General features: G+C 38.1%; 1 protein-coding gene across 14 annotated transcripts in view; it reads right to left on the reverse strand.

Moving 5' to 3' along the window:
* The window catches only part of ptprk (protein tyrosine phosphatase receptor type K), a 184816-nt gene that overhangs the window by 63268 nt on the left and 98789 nt on the right, over positions 1-22759 (reverse strand). For all 14 annotated transcript variants that reach the window (XR_009267521.1, XR_009267520.1, XM_058755143.1 and 11 more), the window contains one exon: positions 18864-19157. Coding sequence is in view for 12 of the 14 variants with exons in the window: in XM_058755143.1 (XP_058611126.1) it covers positions 18864-19157 (294 nt within the window). In the remaining 2 variants the exon portion in view is untranslated. The remainder of the gene's footprint in view (positions 1-18863; positions 19158-22759) is intronic.

A 22759-nucleotide genomic window follows, 5' to 3' on the forward strand; every position in this document is an offset into this window, starting at 1 on the left:
GAACTCATAACTCAGAATCAACACTGGATTCACATGCATCTGAACGTTTAACGGAAAGTGCCCACACAACAGTCGTCAGCGGGGCCATATCCTTTCTAAAGCTACTAATATGTACCATTTAGGGTAAATAAGGTGCAAAAGTGTACATTTTTGAAAAGGTACTGCCCCAGCTTCTGGACCTTTTTGTCTGAGAGTGCGATTCAAAATGGAATTAAAATCAACTGTGGTGTTTTTGTGCTTTGATATAGTGGTACGTTTTATTTTAAAGGAAAAAAAGAGTTGCTTTCATAATATTTTTTGATCAAATTGAACAACTTTCTTCAACTCTCAAATGACTCTTCAGGCCGTGTGGGCAGAAGTTAAATGAGCTGCGAATGCCAGAATGCCTGAAGGAGATGCCAGAATGACCAGCATGCACTCCAGTTCTAGCTATTTTTCCAGATATATTTAATTGTAACTTGGCAAATATTATACTCTGTTGTCATTCTAAATGAGTTGATTTTTTATATTGTCAGTAGAAAAAGTAAGTTTATATGGATGGAATGTGTATGCCTTTGATTTGCTTTAGTTTAACCACTGATTTGATTACAGATGGAGTGTGTCGTTTGTGCGTCACCAAATGCAATTGCAAAAATAATGTTTTCAAGAATGTTTTCTGAAAACTTGCTTTCTCTTCCACTGGTCAGTCAATGGTCCAATGGTCCACCTACAAATGTCTTTCTTACAGATGGGAAGTATTTCATCATCTCCGAACATCCTCACTTCAGCTTGAAACTAAATGTTCTGAATGAACGTTCATTAATCCTGGTGACTGATTTACCCAGATTAGCACGTCAGACTGATCACGACGGCCCAGTTTGTTTCAGTTCACTCAGCGCTGTTGATTTAAGCATTATAACCACATGATCATTAAATATTCAATCCAGTGCTTCAGCTGAGAGGAAGAGGAGGAAATTCAAAAGATCCAGCGTTCTTTCAAGGTGTGAGAGTGCATCACACACACACACACACACACACACACACACACACGCAGGCCTCAGTGCATCCCACACTTGATTATGTTTCACCTTTTATCCTCCTCTGACAAGCGCTAATAAATCACTTCTTCAGTCATGGCGGACATGAGAGAGCGAGGGAGGGGGAGAAAAGATAATCATAAAAAAACGAGCGTGTCGCCTTCCACTGTCTCTCCCCGAGGGAGCGGATAGAAAGAAAAGAGAAAAAAAAAAAAAAAAAACTAATTCACACTATTCCCACGGGGAAAATGAAACAGTGAGCGTGTCACAGCAGCATCATATCAATTACCCATAAAGCAACGGGGCAATCTCGCAGCCCCCCTTAACGATCAACACCACATCAAAATTTTCAATTAAGCGCCTCGTGTAGCGCCTTCCATACCTCTCTCTGAACATGTGCATTACGTCCTGCATCACTTTTAGCTTCTGAGTTGGGTGCAATTGAAAGCACTTTTCCTGATGCACGCACGCACGCACGCACAGGCACACAAACACACACACACACGTTTGTTTTAGTGGTTTACGGGGACTCTCCATAGGCGTAATGGTTTTTATACTGTACAAACTGTATGTGCTATTGCCCTACACCAACCCTACACCTAAACCTACCCCTTACAGGAGACTTTGTGCATTTTTAGATAAAAAAAAAAAACACCATTTAGTATGTTTTTTAAGCCTTTTGTTTTACGGGGACATAGGCAGTGTCCTCATAAACCACCTTCAAATTGTAATACCTCTGTCATACCCATGTCATTATACAAATTTTGTCCCCGTAAACCACAAAAACCAGTACACACACACACACGAGTGTTGCACAACCGCTCCAGAGAGCTCTATTACTATCAGAGGGAAGCGCAGCACAGGGCAACAGATGGAGATATTGTTCAGACAGAGAATGATAAATTCATTACATAATGTATTGCCCATCTCTGCGCTATCTCATCTGGCCACTGTTTGCATATTGCTTGATTAATTTTCGGCAGCACTTTGAATGGAGTCACCAGAAACAGCATGTTTGTGTGTCTGAGAGCGCTGGCGAGCAGAAGCACTTGTGTTTTTGCCGTTATTGTTACATTATAGACCCCATTACCATATAAACTCAATAGCTCTGCTGCACAACCTAGATGGCATGGTAAGGCAGCGCACGGAGCTGGAACTAGCAGTGTCAATGCATTCAGATAAATACACTGCTGTTCAAAAGACAGAGTTTTTGTTTTAAAAGAAGTCTCTTTTGCTCATCAAGGCTGCATTTATTTAATCAAATATTAAGTAAAAACAGTAATATCGTGAAATATTATTACAATTTAAAAGAACTGTTTTCTCTGTGAATACATAGTAAAATGAAAAACACACTTTTCAGTAGCTCAGCTTTTTTTTAATAGTATAGCTTTTCCAGTAATATACAGTTAAACCAAAATTTATTCAGACACCTTCAACATTTCTCACATTATCACAGTTTATTTGCTATATTTAGAAAATGGTAATAAAATATGACAAGAACTCAGAGTTAAACTGTGTCAGAACAAATTCATCTCGATAATGTCAGCTGTTAAATTTAACTACACAATTAGATAATACCAATTTAGCTCAACCAATTACCAAGCAATGCTTCATTTTGTTCAGTCTGTGTGTAAAAAGGTCGCATTAACAATTAAAGAAAAAAACACTTGAACAAAACATGGTCAGGTGTGTCAGTGTCTGAATAATGTTTGGTCCCAATTGTTTTTTTTTTTGTTTTTTTAATCAATTTTACTGGTAGTCCACTATATGAAGAAGTTTTGAGTATAATATTTCACGGTTTACTTTATTTCGCTATTCTCACTCACATAAATTAACTATTGTCCTGCACCCGCTAGCAAAAAAATATCAATCATTATATCTGCTGTCCGAATAATTTTTGGTTTGGCTGTACAACCTCTTCTAACACGCAGCGCAGTTTTTTCCCCCATTGTATTGTATTGTGAATACAGATTTACAGCCGATTGAACTGTCCAACTATCCATGAGATACAGTGCATCCTACAATATTATTACAAAAAGTTAAATGCTGATGTTCATCAGTTGTTTTTTTTTAATATAAATTATGGGGTTTTATTCTCTAGTTTTATTAATTTATCAGCTCAACTCTATCACCCTAACTGAGATGCCCAGTTTTTTTTTTTTAAAGATAAAACAATTTTGAAATGAGAAAATAATCTGTTTCTCCCTTCTTACTTAGTTTGACTACTGCCCACAGCTAATAAGTTTAATGTAGTTACAGTAGATACTTTTTATTAGTAGCTTGTAGAGTGTTTTCAAAATAAGTTTTGGAATGGGATGTCAGCAGACGAGGTGTATCCGCTCGGAGATGTTAGGAGTCTTAGCATAATGAGCAGAGTTAAAGGCCGGAAGCTCTTGCTCATGCACTAGTGCGCTCATGGTGATCCGTGTGGAGAGGGAGGAAATGAACTACACTGCACTCGTGCACTGCCCCCCACACACACAGAGGTAACAGGGTATTTTAACCATAGTACGTGCCATCTGGACTATTACATTCAAGCCATTCCTTCAACATACAACAGAATTCATATCACTGATAAACATCACAAAATATAGTAAATATTAGAGTAATATGTTTGATTCATCTGTGTTAAAATTCTACTTTTGTCAATAAGTGAACTGGCATATCCAGTATAAAAACTGCACATTGACACAAATTACATGATTCAGTTCAGTTCTGATTCACAAGCTCTTGATTCATGTTGATTCAATTGGATATTTATCAGGTACAGCATGTCCATTTGTCTTAAGAAAAAAAAAAACTTTCTCAACTGAAGCTGTAAACTATATAGAGAACCCTATCAGTTGGTGCAATATTATAATATTATCAGTTAAAATTAGCAACAGAAACCATTGAATTCAATTGTGATTTATTTTGAAATGTAATAATCAACACTTAAAAACTGACTAGCATACAAGGATTTAAACTGCACATAAGGCATAATTATGTTTATACTCCAATTAGTTACTGAAATATAAACATTTAAACAAAGCAGATACTTTATTTCATGTCAAAATCAACCAAGCTTTCTGTGATTATGGAATACAAATAATGTTAAAGTTAAGTTTTGTTCATACACCAACTGAAAACATAGATTAAAACACAGAAAGCATAGATTAATGGATACTGTCAACCCAGCCCTTTACTAATAATTAGTTATCATATATTCTGTTATTTTTCGCTCATTCTGTCATCTCAAGATAAATTACAAGAAACAAAACAGAGAACAGATCATAAGGCATGAGCTCTGTGGGCTTCCGTATGTGAACTTCAAATCTCTGTGCTGTTCAAGCATGCTGGCATTTTCATGAATTAATCACTGCTGTGTATTTCTGCCGGCTTCAGTTCTGCACTGAAAATCAATGTACATTCAGTTCAAACGCTGTCCATCCGTCAAGAAACCCCTCACTTTTCCCCACATATTTTTTTGCATCTGCCTTCAGTAAGGACTTTTCTCCCGTCTGTGAAGCGTGTGGCCACGTGTGCGACAGCGCTTACAGCAACACTGATCAGGGCAGAGTGAACTTCTGAAGCAGTAAGAATGGCATGTGCAGTAGATTACCTTTCCTCTGATGGGGTAATATTTGGTCACGGGCTCTTTTTTCATGCCATGTTTTATTCATGGATTTGGGGACCGGCTGTGGGGGGGTTGGGCTTCTGTAATATATTGGGATTTTATTGTGCGGGGAGATTGAAAATGTTGAATTGAGATCCGGCATGTGGAAATAGGCCGTGGTTTATGTGTTTTTTTGCCTGAGGAAGGCCACTGTGGAAGCGTGAGACGAGAGAGAGAGCGACGGCAGGCAGATGAAAGGCCAGTAAAAGGTAAAACGGACCTCGTACCTGCACTCTAGCAGCATGTTCATCCAATTGGCTTTTTTGAAATTCAAATGAGGGCTGTTGAGGACCTGATAAGCACGTAGAGTCAACACACACCTAAACCACTACGCTCGCACAGGATTATGGGTAATAAGGGCAGGGAATAAATATCATTATATGTGCACAAACCCACTTCTGCATGCCGAGGTGAAGTGAGTAAAACACAGGGGACAAAAGCGCATGGAGAGGATTTAAAGTGACAGGTCAACCAGAAACCAAAGCTCACTCTTCACGACTCTCGAAAAACATACAAGCAAAAAAGGAGAACATTGGCAGAAAGTTAATGCGGTAACACTTTATTTTAAGGTGTCATAATACAGAGTAACTACCTAATTAAGTACTCAGTAGTACCCGTTGTACTTACATGAAATAAAATGTACTTACCACGTAACTAAGTAACGTAACTAAGTGGTACAGCCTGTACTTACAGTTTGTAATTATGTAGATATAATAGGAAGCTACTGTTACACATATGTAACAGGCCGAGTCTGTTACACAGCTACTTGTACACTTAAGTACAATCTTGATACACTTTATTTTAAGTAGCTTATGCCTGTGTAATATTCTGTGAATGTAATGTAATTAGAAATGTATTACATGTATTTAAGCTGTGTACTGGTGGGTTAAATCAAACTAAGGTGCATCTGGATAAGGTACAGTATAGATACACATGAAGTACACTTAAGCACAATCTTGATACACTTTATTTTAAGTAGCTTATGTCTGTGTACTTACATTTATAATTACGTTGTATAAAGTCTGCAACACATATGTTCTTTTGGTTACATAAAAAATCTTTTGGTTACATAAGTAGCTGCCTATTACATCTACATCATTACCTATATTACCTGCCTATTACATTACAAACTGTAAGTAAAGGCTGTTCCATAACTTAGTTACATGGTAAGTGCATTGTGATTCATGTAAGTACAACAGCTACTACTAAGTACTTAATTAGGTATTTACTCTGTATTATTGACACCTTAAAATAAATGGTTACCGTTCATGCTGTTCTTTCTCACACAACGAAAGTGTATAGTGAATACCAAATTGTAACACTACGCCACTTTGCACACATTTTTATCAATCCAAATGAATCCAATCTTAAACAAATATATGGCCAGTTCATAAGACATGAAGAAACGCATACACCATTCCTTTCAATGGGATGGGAAGTTCACTGGGGGAAAAATTGCTAGACGCTGCAATCACGTTGCTTTTGTTGTGTTTTTGCTGCTTTGTTTTCATTTTCTGGGTGGAAAAAAATGTTCCCTTTAAGATGATTTGAAGATATGGTAGCACTGATCCATTAGGCCAACACTTTTGTTCAGAATAAATGGACTACCAGAGCGTGTTTCTATGACAACTTTTTCCCCATATGAAGCCATTAAAAGACCTGTAAACACCTACAATATGTTAAGAGTGGAGAAAATCATCTGAATGCTGAAAAGACACAAGCACCATTAACATTAATACCCAGCGCCAGCAACGCATGGCAAAGAGCTCAAATAAAGTACAGCGTGTGGCAGGAGAGGAAGTAATTTCCATTTAAATAACGTTCTCTGGACATAAACTGATAATCTCCAGGCTTTATGATGTTTGTCTGCTGGATCTGCAGACCTGCGCTCTTTATGAGATAGGCTGGGACACAGAATATTGAGTAAATACACAAACAGAACCTGCGCTCCTGCGGTAAAATAGCAAGCTGAGGTGTAATGCGCTAGAAACTAGGACATAGGAGTTTCACACAAACATGTGCACGTCTAATGAGAGAAGGGAAACAAATGAGTGTGTGGGAAACTCAGCGATTTATTCCAAACCACCACACACACTCAAGGAACCTGATCAATGTCTTTTGAGATCTAATCAATCGTCTTAAACCTCAGGCTAATGGGCTTAATGACCTCTTAAAGGCTTCTATGGATTGAACGTTAAAATTAAGGTTATTACAGTTGCTTTATAAGACTTTACGAGTGCAAATCATCTCCCGGAAATCATTAGTGGACGAAGCACCACACAGAACGAGTCCTGAGGTAAAGAACGCGGAAGCTGCCGGGGTGAAAATGTAGCGGTCAGGTTCATTTAGTCAAGCGCTTGCACAAACACACTCCATATAGACTGACATATTGAATGGAGTGCACATGTACCAGAAACAAGTAATGATTTCTCTCATATCGGTGAGCTGGCATGCCGCTAAATACTTTCAGGAGAGAAACACATAATATTCTGAAAATAACAAACCACCATATTTCTTCTGTTTATTCACCTATTACATCTGAGAAGCTGTAATTGCCCAACTAATTATCCCTTCTGAGGCTCAATAACACATACAATATTTGGTTCTATGAACATTTAGCACTGTTTTAGACTACTAGTGAAACCCAAAAATGTACTCTCTTCTCCCATGGATTGTCATGAACTCATCAAGAGCTTAAGTGGCTGTCAGGATTTTCAGGGAATAGCAACTTTGAGTCTGTTCGATATTATGCCATAAACACTGTTTATACAGCTTAACTGCTATTGAACTTGGAACATACCTTTAAAGTCCACCATTAGAGCTGTAGATGCTCGACTTCAACATTTACTACTGGCTACATATCGACAAATAGTATCAATTCGTACAAAACAATACACTCTACCATGCAACATGAACAGCGAGTTTTAAAATATAAGATTCATCAATATAAAATGCCCATTGATAAGATGGTCTCCTACTGAGAAATTATTCTGCTTACAGTAAATAAGAAAAGCAGAAGAGAGTGAGCGTAAGGCATGCCGCATGAGGCATGTTTATTGTACTTACCCAGAAGGCTTTCACCTTGACGGACGATGACAATTAGCGATTGGATTCATCCAATCTCACATTCTGCCACATAGGCAGAAAAAAGGGGAAGCCGATGTTTCCTGAAATGGCCGATGTTCATTTGTGATGTAGCTTAATTGAAAATTGGCCTGCTAAATCGAGCATGGCATGCGTGTGGGCCTTCGGAGAGCCTGCATTCAGCACAATCAGCACTATAACCGCACACACTCATTTAGTTCATGATAATTACAGCACCTTTTCTCTCTCGCTACAGCACAACCTTAAACCTACACACTGTGCTCAAAGTCAAAGAGTACAAAACATGCAGCCTGGCCCTGGACGTGAACATTCACATGCGCACACACACACACACACAAACCACAGAAAACCAAGGATTTGTTCCCTCCGCCATGATGCATATGATTTACTTTGAAAAAAGTGACACTCAAAGTGTGCTGCAATAAAACAGATATTTCAGGGATACGTCATTTTGAATAGAGTTCTGAGAATTAAGGGTGAAAGCTAATCGCTGGACATCACACTCAGAGCGGTTAAAGATCTGTCCACATTAATGGATGTCATGCATTAAAGGATTAAACTAATAGACTTATAATTTCATTTAGAATCAGGAAAAACCTTCTTTAGGCATGGGTCCTTCAATTTATGTTTATTTGGCATACTTTAATGTATTACTGCTACACTTTTATATTAGTTGATTACAAAAAACACTTAGTCACTGGGCTAAAGAGCCAATTCACTACATGTGCCGCAATCTGATTTCCATGAAATGTAATCTTAATTGAAATTTGGCTTCAAACTTGGTCACTCCACTGCTTTCCTTGCTTTAACCACAGGACTCAAGTAAGCCAGAGAGAGAATCCTCACACAACTCCATGCAAATTTTTTCCAGGTCAGCACTTTTCTGGTTTATATCCTACTTGGCCAACAATAATGATGTTCAAGCAAGTCTTGCTCTTCTAAGCCCACACACTCATCACCGGCGTACTTCAGGGTTCAGTGCTGGGACCCCTAATGTTTTCTATCTACACTGTTTTCATTTGCAAATATATTCTATACATTTTTAAACTATACTCTGCTGTGTGGACCACATGATATCTTTACAATTCCGAGACACTATTCCTGGCTTATGTGTTTGTCATAAAGCCACCCACACCCCTGGAGTCTATTATCAATCAATATACACAAACCTGATTAGCCTCTTCTGGCCACCTAGCCCTCCAACTCTTCAATTCTGCATCTTTACTTTTCTTTGGGGGAATGGAGATCCAATAATTGTTAATAACAGACAACTCTCCAACCACTTCTAACATGCCACTCAAAACACAAACTATCTTATTTCCTGCAAGCTAGCATGCATTTTTTTCTCATTATGTCGTAATGTTAATTGCTTTGTGACTTCGTAATCAGTCGGTTAATTAATCCCTATGGAGTCAATTTAATGCCGCATATATATGCAAAAGAAAATAAAGTTTTGCAAAAGAAAATAAGTTTTGCAAAAGAAAAATAAAGAATTGCAAAAGAAAATGAAGTATTGCAAAAGAAAATAAGTTTTGCAAATAAAAATAAAGAATTGCAAAATAGATAAATAAAGCAGACAAAAGCAATGATTTTGCAATACATATTTTCCATGGCCATATCTACTAATTTATTTGCAATGCAGCTTTTATTTTGCGTTTCAGTCAAGTTTGAGCTTGCCATACCGTTTTCCCTTTGCGCTTCACGTTTCTGCGCGTCTCACTTTGTGGCGCTGTTTTGACATGGGGTGGAGTCAGGGGCGAGGCGTATCCAACAGGCCTGGGCATGCCTTCCTGGAAGTGACGTCATCGGCCCGAGACGCAGATCACAGCTGATCCAGGCACCTTCACTGAGCAGAGGCATACGGGCGGATCGTTTCCTTTTATTCACTAGCTTTAAAACATGCATGCTTTCATTTTATTAACAAATGTATATGTGTATTAGCAGCGTTTGCTCAAGTTAAAGAAGTTGTTAATATGAACATCTGCTGTTTATTTCTCTCAATGTGTGCACACTTTTATAGCATTAAAATGTGTATTGTTTCATTTGGTTAACTAAATGTGCATTAATAGTGCTTGTTTAAAATCTCTTAACCTGTGCACAGCGCTCTTTGTTTACATTAGTTCAGAGTTACTGCTAGTTTTAATGTAAAAGAATGCAATTAACTTCACAAACTATACATCATTAAAAAGGTCTAAGACTCAAACTTCATATCCATCTCGACTTCGTTTTTCATTTACATAACTCCTGGCATAAATTAAGAAATGACTGGCACTGGAAGTTTAAAAAAAAAAATTAAGCTTGAGTCTTTTTGGTTTAGTTTTGTCTTGGCCACGAGATATTAAGTCGTGGGAACATGATAATACTGTATGTCGTGGCCATGAGTTTAATCATGCATAAACAAACCCGCGTGACCATAGCAACCTGGGATTATCAGAGACTGATCAAATATATTTATCCATCCCACAGTCCGTTGATCGTGTCTTTTTATGTAATATATGTGTATATTAGGCTATTATTATTATTATTATTATTATTATTATACAGCCCTGAACGTTAAGAGATCGAAATGAAGGGAAAATAAATCAAATACATAACAACAAATATAAAAATATTACTAATACTAATAAAATACATGGACTTACAAGACTTGTGGGATGGATAAAAATGTTTTCTTGTCGGCCTATTTTATTATACTTTATGTAACATTTATTCATAATAAACTTAATTCGAATGTTGTCTACATCGCGATACAGTCCAGTACGTAGCCTATGGTTAACACTTCAACCACCAGAGGTCGCTGTATACCTAAAAGCGCCAGCAGGTCAAATTACCCATGCCATGACTACTGTTTTGATATGGCTAAAACGTAGTATGTCACTGTATTATGCCACTGTCTTCACAATGTCTAGAGTCATAAAATTATTATTTTTAGTCATCAGCTATGTTTTTGTCCTGTTGTTTTAAGTTCACAGCTATTTTTAAGCAGGTTACACTAATCACTTTTCTTAATGATGAATATAAACCAGTCTGCAATGACAACGAGAATTACGAGGAAATAAATACATATTTGGGTGTTGTAATATTATAGCTAATAAAATGTTTCAAGATAACCCATGTTATTTAAATGACTAAAACACCCTAAATAGACTATTATAAGCAATACTAATTCACCACATTGCAAAAGATGTACAATGACAAATTCAAGTGCACAGTTTCACCTAATTAATTAATTTGTTTAGTTATATAATTTATCATTTGAATAAGAGAACAACACCAATAACCTTGGGGTAATCATAAAAATTGTTTTATTCATTACATCATAGTTCAGATTTTTTTTTGAGGAATAAATAAGCAACACAGTAGCGAACCATAAGCGATAAAAATTTGCAAACACAAATTAATATTTAATCCAAAGTTTGAACATTTATGAGTAGAGGAATAAACATCTAAAACATCTTCATTTGAACTTGATGACAGGAATTATCGTAAATTTGTCCTGATGGCGCTTATAGGTATAAATGCCCCATTTTTGTTCTGGTTTTATCTAAACAATTTTTTAACAATAAACAGGGGATTGTAAATAACACAATTTTAGTAAAAGTCAATGACTGTAAGACTTGGATATTTTTAATTGAAAATATATTATGTAGCCTATTTGAAAAACAGCCATGGGTAAAATTACCCGTGGTGGTGTTAATATAATAATTTAATAATGTATTTTTTTTTTATAATTTCTTAATTAAAAATAAAATATTAATAAATACATCTCTGATAATCCCAGGTTGCTATGGTCACGCTGGTTTGTTTACCCATTAATATCTCGTGGCCACGAGAAATTTAAACCAAAAGACTCAAGCTTCATTTTTTTTAAACTTCCAGTGCCAGTCATTTCTTAATTTATGCCAGGAGTTATGTAAATGAAAACGAAGTCGAGATGGATATGAAGTTTGAGTCTTAGACCTTTTAATGTATAGTTTGTGAAGTTAATTGCATTCTTTTACATTAAAACTAGCAGTAACTCTGAACTAATGTAAACAAAGAGCTGTGCACAGGTTAAGAGATTTTAAACAAGCACTATTAATGCACATTTAGTTAACCAGATGAAACAGTACACATTTTAATGCTATAAAAGTGTGCACACATTGAGAGAAATAAACAGCAGATGTTCATATTAACAACTTCTTTAACTTGAGCAAACGCTGCTAATACACATATACATTTGTTAATAAAACGAAGCATGCATGTTTTAAAGCTAGTGAATAAAAGGAAACGATCCGCCCGTATGCCTCTGCTCAGTGAAGGTGCCTGGATCAGCTGTGATCTGCGTCTCGGGCCGATGACGTCACTTCCAGGAAGGCATGCCCAGGCCTGTTGGACACGCCCCCGTTCCCTGACTCCACCCCCATGCCACAAAGTGAGACGCGCAGAAATGTGAAGCGCAAAGGGAAAACGGTATCGCAAGCTCAAACTTGACTGAAACGCAAAATAAAAGCTGCATTGCAAATAAATTAGTAGATATGGCCATGGAAAATATGTATTGCAAAATCATTGCTTTTGCTCCGTTTTATTTATCTATTTTGCAATTCTTTATTTTTATTTGCAAAACTTATTTTCTTTTTGCAATACTTCATTTTCTTTTGCAATTCTTTATTTTTCTTTGCAAAACTTATTTTCTTTTGCAAAACTTTATTTTCTTTTGCATATATATGCGGCATTAAATTGACTCCATAAATCCCCAGTGTGATGGTTTGAAATCAAGTCCTGTTTAGACTTGCGTAGTTACATTCAACTGTTGGGTACGGTCAAAGAGCCAAGATCAGATTACTTTTCCTATAACTTCCTGTATCAACAAACAGTGCTTCCTGTTCCTGCTGACACTTTTTATCTAGACAGCAAAAGTCTATGGTTGTGTTCAGAGTGGAATGCTGTCACAGTTCTCACTGCATATGTGAAACAGTATGCATCACAGTTGTATGTTACACTGAAGTAACATGACCCTAATAAATTGCATGTTTAATCTAGCGAGTGGCGTTCAGTTATTTTGCAACTGATATTAGTTACAGCTCATTCATCACACTATAAATTGAAGGTCAAGTGAAGCACACTGCATTGTGGGATACAGTATTCCGTGCAGCGTGCTTTCTGTAATTCATGCAAACCGAACATCTACATAATGTTCATACTATATAGACTTGAGTAGTGTTGTACAGTATAATGCCTTCTTTTTCCTCCTTCACTAGGGCTTCAAGTAAATAAAGTATACATGAATAAAAATGTAATTGTTTAAAAAAAAGTTCTTGGAATAAAATTAAAATATAATTTTTTTTGGAAAATGTAAATTTTCTCACTGATACTAACTGGTCTTGACATAAATAATATAAATAAATAATATTAATACAATAAGTTTCTGGATCTCAAAACCTTTCATGCACATAGTCACTTTTTTTTTTCAAATGTGTTAATGCCCCCAATGAGCATCTCTTCTATCAAATGTGTTGAAGAGATTTTGAGGGCTGGTGTGACTCCAGAAGTGTCATTACAGCCATGGTAGTTTCACCTTTCCTTCCTCAGTGTTACAGTGAGCCACGTTTCAGCAGCGCTGAGGCAGGAGCGAGTGATTTGACTTGGAGACACACCATTTTCTCACTGTGCTTTCTCTGCTGTCAGAATGCAACCTGTGGTGGTGGTCTCCTATAAAGTGCAGCATTACAGGCAGAGAGTGATGGGGAGAGACGGCACAGTGAGAGAGAGAGAGAAAGACAGAAAGCAGCAATACCAGATGTGCCGCTACATCCTGCCCTCTGGCTATCAGACACATGGGAATACGACTTTCAAACGTACCCGGACACACGGAAGGTTTGCAATACACCAATTTTGAAAAAAAGAAAAGAGGTCCCACTTTATATTAGGTGGACTTAACTACAATGTACTTACATTTAAATTAATCATTTGATACAATGCACTTATTGTGTACATACATGTTTTTACATTGTATTTATATTCTTAAAAATACCTGTATGTAGTTACCTGTATGTAATTAATTTCTGTAATTACATGTATAATTACTCTGTTGACCCATCCCTTACACATTAACCCACCCTTAAACCTACCCATACCACCAAACCTGTCCCTAATCTTACCCCTATCCAACCTCAATAGCAGCAAAAGTGTTTTGCAATACAAAAAGTACATTGTACTTATTTTTTGATGTAAGTACATAGTAGTTAAGGCCACCTAATATAAAGTGTGACCAGAAAAGAAAGCAGACAGATGGCTACAATTAGGTGACCGAGCTGTCTGTGCTACAACAAACAGTTAAAACTAGGCCTGCATGCTTAGAAAAGAAATGTGCAGTTATTTCGATAAATATCATAATATCATATCATCAAATATTCGAATGCAAAATGATAAACGTTTAAAGCCTAAGTGTTTAATTTCTATACCATTTAGCAAAATAAATGATTGTTTTCAGACAGGTTTCCTGAACACTACAATTGGTCATTACACTCTTCAGCAGAACCACCATATTAATAATTGGGACTGAAGAAAGCATTAAAGGGATAGTTCATCCAAAAGTTCGATGTTTATCTGCTTACCCCCAGGACATCTAAGATGTAGGTGACTATGTTTCTTTAGAAGAAAACAAAAACAAAGATTTTTAACTCAAACCGTTGCAGTCTGTCAGTCATATAATGGCAGTCAATGGGACCCACGGCTTTGAGAGTCAAAAGAAAAACATACACAGACAAAACCAAATTAAACCCTGCGGCTCGTGGTGATACATTGAGGTCTTAAGACAAGAAACGATCGGTGTGTGCAAGAAACTGAACAGTATTTATATCATTTTTTACCTCTGATCCACCGCAATCTCCAACTGTCCTGAGCGTGTTCAGATCGCTATGCCAGAGCACCGGCTGTTGTGAATGCGCTCAGGACAGTTGGACAGGTAAAAAATTATATAAATACTGTTCAGTTTCTTGCACAGACCGATCGTTTCGTGTCTTAAGACCTCAATGTATCGTCAGGAGCCGCAGGGTTTAATTTGGTTTTGTCTGTGTATGTTTTTTTTTTTACTCTCAAAGCCATGGGTCCCATTGACAGCCATTATATGACTGACAGACTGCAACGGTTTGAATTCTACTGAAGAAACAAAGTCACCTACATCTTGGATGCCCTGGGGGTAAGCAGATAAACATCAAATTTTCATTTTTGGGAGAACTATCCTTTTAACATAAACAAATACACACTTCAGCTTTAGCATTTAAATGACTGACATTTAGCTATCACGGTTAAAGAACAAAACAGCCTAAAATCAAATTAAAACAGCAGCTCTGATGCTCAACGGGGGGTGAGAAGTTTGTCTGCTAACAGCGAGTCACTCTTCATGAGTGTTCACAGTCAAGTCCAAACCAAAGTCACACCTCTTTCAGTTGACCCAAAAGTGAACTTAGTGAAACAAAGTCCGTTCTCTCTCAAAGTCGATCTCTTTTAGTTGTGCTAAAGCCATCTTCAGTCTAGAAACCAGTGTGCAATAAATCCCTGATAGTCTGTGTTGACGTCTGTCTGCGTTCCGTCTGAATGGTGTTGAGCAAAGGGCACTGATTCAATTTCATCTCGAGTTCACGCTTATTTCTCCAGACATCATTATAGACGTTGCACTGACTTGTACTATGATGACTGAGGAAATGTTTGACTTCTCATTTATTTAACAGGGAATCATGGGAAACATGATCAATTTGCTATTTTAGGGAAATGGCTTGACATTTGTACCAAATAAAAAAGGCAGAGGTAGAGATGCCTGGAACATTGTCATAATGGTTTTTCTTGCGCTGATAATCAGGAAACAGTCTCGACACGTGCACGTGCACGCACGGGACCTGTATTTGTGTCTACAAAAAAAATAATCAGGCATAACCTTTTCCATTCTGAACGCTCACAGCCCACAAGTTCAACAGAAAGCGAATGTTCCTGAGACAGAAGATCACTGCCGCTCTTGTTACTTTTCATTATGACAGAGATTACATTCCCATGACATCGGGAGGAACTGAATCTAGTTTTAATTTTCTCAAATCACAAATGAGATCATCTTAATATCTCAAATGTTTCTCCTACACAGCAATATGATTAAATAGAGAGCAAATGCTTAAGTCTACGGCTTCTTAGATGTTTCTCCTGATAAAAAGCCCCCAGTAATCCCACAAGTCTCTGCTAGAGTTTCAACATTTCAATCTGTGCTCAGATTAATCAACCAATAAGAATGAAAAATTATAAATATGATATTACAGCTTTATTATCAGAACCATGTCTCCTTAAGTTGACTACCTAGTTGTTGCTCTGTTGAGTGATATCTTATTATTAGACTATGTAAATTTTGATTGATGTTAAATGGAAAGCCTATTTGAAGTGACATTGCATGATAATATGCTTTAAATCACCAATAAGCTTCAGAAAATGTTAACTGCAACTGGCACTCAGTCTGCCAGTTCGCGTGATATTACCTATTCAGTTCACTAAATATAATGGGCTATATCAATTTCCTTAAGTGGTGACTAAGTTATGCTACTTTACTAGACTATACAATGATTAAATGCATTTTTATGGATTTCAATGTCCCTTGTACTTTTTCCAGTGGCACACTGGTAATCCCAGTATGCAATTTTTTATCATTTAAATTTTTTTTATTGTGATATTGTAATTTCATGGAAATTACTGACAAAATGCAGGACATTGCTTATAACTTGCAGAATGCAGAACAAAGCTTCCAATTTCAGGACTGTCTCTCAAAATGCGGGATGGGTGGTCACCCCTTGTCTCCAAGAAAGCAATAAGATTAACTGGAAATAAACTGGAGATTTTTGCTGAAATCACCCCAGCAAATCTTACATTATATCACTTTTATATTTTCATACCACTGTCTGTTACTTTTCATGTCTGAAAACGGAGCGACTGCCTTTGAGATGAATAGGAATACTGACGGGTAGCATTCTTCTCCAGGTATTTGGTATGAAACTGGAAAATTTCAAACGAGCGTGGGACGGCTCTGAGCAATAGTTTGTAACACTGTTAAGGCCTGAGGGGCGTCTGCTGAACTCTGAGCTTTCAGGAATACGGCTGTGACAGAGACACACCTAATCATGAGCTCAACACACACACACAGACACGAGGCTGGGAGCTTCAGTGAGGCTTTAAGTGGAAAGAATCGGTGTGTTTGGCTTGTGCTCAGACACATACAGGTGACGATATTCGTTGAGGAAGTTACGCCTCCTCTATGTCGGCCTTTTCAAAATGCATACCCACAACCAAGATAAACTACGCTGCCAAACATAATAATATTGATAAATGTGAAATATGCACACGCCACACAAGCACCAGACAATATGGCTTAGCAGGAAACTAAACGACAGACAGAGACAGAGAGACAGAGAGAAAGAGAGAGAGAGAGAGAGAGAGAGAGAGAAAATATGAATTTAAACAGAGCACTCGGGCAGACTGGCACCAATCTAAATGTAATTGTGTAAATTCACCGGTTCCACTCAGTTCTCCCTGTCCGAGGTGAGATAAGCGTGTGATTGGCTAGAGGGAGATGAAAAAAGCCAGCGAGCGCTCCATCTAAAGCCACGTCTAAAGCAGACCTGGAAAATGTCTTTTGCCAAAATAAAAAATATATGAAAGTTCAAATGCGATTGATGGGGGAGAGGAGCTCCTGTTTGAATTTCAATCAGAGAGCGAGCGAGTGGGCCGCGCTACTGTGCTGCCACTGGGGACACGAAGCATCTCTCCATAATGAAACCATGCATACACTCCTCTCTTTCCTCTCTCTCTTCCACTCTCCGGAAGACACTCGTCGCTCCGTGCCTCCTCATACGAGCCGTATATCTGTCCTCCCTGAGTCTTGCCACGTTTAATACGGGAGCCATGGAAACCCGCGGAGAGAATCGCATCACAACGCTCAAATGAAGGCACGAGGCCCTTATATGCGGTATGACTGAGTGTTTGCTCTCGTGCGCTTTCAATTTTATAAGGGCGGTGGTATACAGCGCATGGTTTGAGTCATGATTAACATGTAAACACACACACACACACACAGTGAGTGGCATCAATGATAGCTGCTCTGCACGCTCACTTGTTTACTTCATTTTCCAATTATGTTTCTGAAGAAGCTCCAGGCAATTATTTATGTGCAAATACATCACACTGAGAAAAAAAAAAAAAAAAAAACACTTTCAATGGAGGTGTGCTGCAGCTGGAACAGGAAGACCCTTGTTTCGATGGTGCTTGTGAATCGTTATGAGACTGCAGCTGAACCCGAACCTCCATCTGCTCTGGGGGAGCCCAAAGTCTACATTTTGGCCCTATTTGTGTGTATTTGCATGTGTATGATCAGAGTATGAGTGTATATATGAAATAACACCCAAACACTTGTGCAAACTAGACAAAATGTACCTCCTGTATTTACACTGATAGTCACACTAACATTAGCACTGTTATTGAACTGAACTGAATCATCATTGAACTCAACTGGTTTGAATAATAGCACAATAGTCTTCTGTAGAGCTTCTTACAAGCTGAAATGAATTTTTGTTTCATAATTGATTAATTTTACAACATTAACACTGTTATTTTCATGTTTATTACCACGAAACTGCTTTGAATCTGTATTGTATAAAGCGTTACATAAACAAATGTGATTAGACTTGATTGTATGGACAATAAGAGTTAAAACATTCTTTATTCTGTTTCACAGAAGACGCAGGGTCATACAGGTTTGAAAGAAATTAAATGTTCCTTTTTGGGTGCATGATCCCTTTAAGGGCTGTTCACACTGACAGCAATTTGCATACAAAGCAATTGGAAGTCTTTCCTTTTCAGGGAGCATTGGCAAATAATCAGCTAACAAGCACCAAGCAACTGACACTAAGCGATTACTATTGTTCCTTACGACAAAATGGATCTTTTATGATCCCTGAAATTTGATAGAACAAAAAATGCAAAGTGCACTTCCCCATAAAAAAAAATGAATTTGAACTGGACATGTCATGACACCAAAAGCAGCGGTGGAAAGTGAGGGTTAATGTCAGCGGACTGACCTGCACACTTGGTTCTGGTGATGAGAGCCGGCCCGGGCTGTCCGGTTCCCCCCTCTCCCGGTCGGGTCAGCAGCACTCGGATCTCATACTCCGTGTCGGGATCCAGGTGCCACAGCTTGTAATTGGGCGAGTTGACGGCGTGGGTCTCTGTCCAGCTTCCAGATGTCATCCTGTACTCCACCTCCTTCAGGATGATGGGGCCGTCCCCGAATATGGAGTTAGCGTTTAGCTGGATTAGCAGGTATGTGGGCCCGACGCCCAGCAGCTGAGGTGGTGCGATGGGTCTCGGGGGCTCTGGAAGAATAAAGACACATCTCACCAAACTGTTTCATAAAGACCAAGTTTAATATGATCAGTTTATTGATATTTTCTCAAAGATATTTTCTCAAATTTATTTCAAAGTAGAATCAAAAATTAAATACTTTAATAGATCTAATTAGTTCAATTACATTAATAGTCAGATACATAGTCAGATTACTTTTTCCATGTAACTAGTAAACTAACTAGTGTGTTTTTAAATTAACAACAACATATATGTTACTTTTTCAAATAAGTAACACGTTACTTTGTTTTCCCATATATTCACAGCTCTCCTGTCCCATGTTGAGAGAAATCAGGAGTGAGTCACAGACGTGGAGCCACTCACTTCAGCCTATAGGCCTATTCACACCAAGGACAATAACTATAAAGATATAGCGCAAAAAAAAAAATCTTTCTCAATTTAAAGAATAGCAGAGTCCACACCACAGCTATAACGATAAAGGCACAGAGAAACAATATCGTTGGAATCACTTTCAGAACGATTTTTTTCCAGATGATGAAAGATACAAACATTGACACCCAATCAGAATCAATCCTGCTCTAACGAGCTGGAGAATTTAAAGCGGCAGACGAGTGTGCGCTTAGAATAAACAGACGATATCGTCCGCTGGTGTGGATGCTAATATCATTACCTTTATAGTTATCGTTCTTGGTGTGAACAGGGCTTAAGGCTTATTCATTTCAGTTTTGGTGTGGAAGTGCCTTTACAGTTGCCAGAAATATAACTTCTGGGGTTATACACAATGCATTACTTTCCATCAAAAGGAACACAATTAGTAACTTTTCATGGAGTAACACAATATTGTAATGCATTACTTTTAAAAGTAATTTTCCCCAACACTGCTTACATTGAGTTTTTATTGTAATTTTCCACATTCTCTCTGAGCATTACAAATAAATGTGTACCTTTAATACTTGTGTAAATGATGTTATGATTGGCCAACCTCTTTGCATGTGACTTGAGTAACAGCATCTTGTTGTGCAATGTTGCTGCTTGAATATTAATTAGGTGTTGCTATGTAAACATGGGCGGTCACATGTTATCGAGCTTATAGTTTCTGAAAGAGTTGTTTTTTTCCCCCCAGTTTATTTCATTTAAAAGAGTTCTGTTTTCCATTAAATGAGCCCTTAAGAAATTTAGCACAGTATTTTCATTTGAACAAATTTTTAATTAACGTTCACTGTAAGCACAATACTGCAGTGCAAAAATCAACAGGCAAAGCATAACGATACTGCAGATGCACACGCAAATGGTGGCACTATTACACCGCACCAGACAATCCAGATGGTCCTTTAGTAACTGTGTGTGTGCGTGTTTGCCGATACATTTGGCTAGACAGACAAGCAGAGAGACATCTCATCCGCACATAAAACAAGTTAGTCATCTATTTTTTACACGAGGGGAAAAACAGAGAGCATGCTGGTGTTTTTCTGTGTGAGACCCTCCACAGCAGATCTTCACATGTCAAGATGCTCTCTGAGAGTCCGGACGCTGCTGATGACTCTGTGATTATGAATAAATCATCCAGCACGGAGCACAGAAGAGCCGTTCACTTCAGAACAGCATCAGTACAGGAGAAGTCCTGGCGAACACACTGACGCTGGTTTTGGTGGCACATAAATGCTCCATAGCGCTGATGCCTAATGAGTTCCTCATCAGCAACACATTCATCTTAGTGCGGCGTTTAAAGCTGCGAGACCGTCCACCAGAGCGACAGACAGCTCAAGCTGAGAGATGCTGTTTAGCGCGGGACGATCAGATGGAGACACACTCTCTCTTTCCACCCCAGATGGCTCCTGAACTCTCTATTTGTTTCAGCTAATTAAGCAGCCCACATGAAGCACAGCAATAACACAAACCAACACGCCAATCACACGCCTGTTGCTTATTCCTGCATGTCCAGAAATGCCTATATGACGCATGATAAGCAGATGCGATTCTCAGACTCACACATGTGGTTATGTATATACCGGTCACAGACAGGACCTTCTGTGCTCTCAAGAAGAATTGAATGAAGATTTGGCTGACAAAGGAGAGTGCATTGTATAACGTAAATATATTCATAAAGAAATTAAAACATTTTTATTCAGCAAGGATGTATTAAACTGATCCGAAGTGCTTGTAAAGACATTTATAATGGTACAAAATTTCTATTTCAAATAAATGCTGTTCTTTTGAACTTTCTATTCATTCTGAATCCACAAAAATATTGGGCAGCACAACTGTTGATAATAATCAGAAATGTTTCTTGAGCAGCAGATCAGCATATTAGAATGATTTCTGAAGGATCATGTGACACTGAAGACTGGAGTAATGTTTGTATTGTGATCATTTGTGTTATAAGCTATGTTTGAAACTTGCATCTCTCTTGCAACACTTATTTAAAAATGCATCACATTGAATTTTATCAGTATAATAAACAGCTGCAGAATGTTGTTTAATTCTCTGAATAATTCTGTCATTGCTCAGAGTGTTTAAACCGTTTGCGCTCCTGTAAATGAGCGACCTGTGTAATGCGGTTTATGTCTTAATGGAATAAAGGAATGGAAGGAAGGAATGAGAGTTAATTGATTTATTGTGTGTTCCTGCAGGAGGAGGTGCTAGTATCCCTGTGCAATCAGAGCCGGCGGATTTTAATACTATAATCTGATTCGTGTGTGTTATGTTGTGTTGTGTTGTGTTGTGTGTGTGACACCACCAACAGCAACACTGCAAAATTACATTTCACCAAGTAATCCAATCACAACGGCACTAATGCACAAAAGCGCTGTCCTGGCAGAGGCACACACACACACACACAGATCTTTCTTGTTGTCTTGTCTTGAGTCGTGTGATGACATCACCTCTGTAAACTGTGCTTTTATTTCTCGTGTATTATTTTAAATGTGACATTTACCGGAGCGAGCTGGTTTTGTCAATCACTCACTGACATATAACACTTTACCCTTTCTAGCCGGTTATTACAGCGTCCGGGTGAAGCGCCAAACCTGTCAAGGACAGGTCCGGGTCATATTTCACTCCAAAATCAAAAGAATGAAATCAGGAAATGTTTTTCTTGCGCTTGTGCTATCATTGTGTACAGGAAATGCTGTTGGATGTTTTTATCGAATGTAGATGCCTGTCCATATCTGCATATCCCAAGTTTTTTTAGAACGTTGTTCTCAGTTCAGTTGAGCCACTCAATCTGTTGTCTTGGACATGGATGATACGCTGCCTTCTATGTGATGTAAAATATGCTGTTTATTACTGTGTCTATCAACGGAGCACATAAAACACTGCGCTACATCTGCCTTTTACCACTAATGAAGTGGCTCCGAGACCAAAGTCGCATCAAATATGCATTAATGTGTACGGCTGCGCTTATTTGCTGGGTTCCTCAGAAAACAAAGCGTCTGAGGGCAGATGGGGCTTTTTAAGAAGAGCAAAGAGCCCCATTCGTTTGTGCTTGAACCTGCAGACAAACGACATTCATCTCAATTCATTAGAGCCAGTGACATCCGCTCTCAAACACACACAAACAGACAAACATGAGCAGAGTGCTTTTAGTGCACTAGTGTCTAAATTGGCGAGTGAA

Source organism: Onychostoma macrolepis, chromosome 20 (genome assembly GCF_012432095.1).
Source record: "Onychostoma macrolepis isolate SWU-2019 chromosome 20, ASM1243209v1, whole genome shotgun sequence".
Taxonomy (NCBI): Eukaryota; Metazoa; Chordata; class Actinopteri; order Cypriniformes; family Cyprinidae; genus Onychostoma; species Onychostoma macrolepis.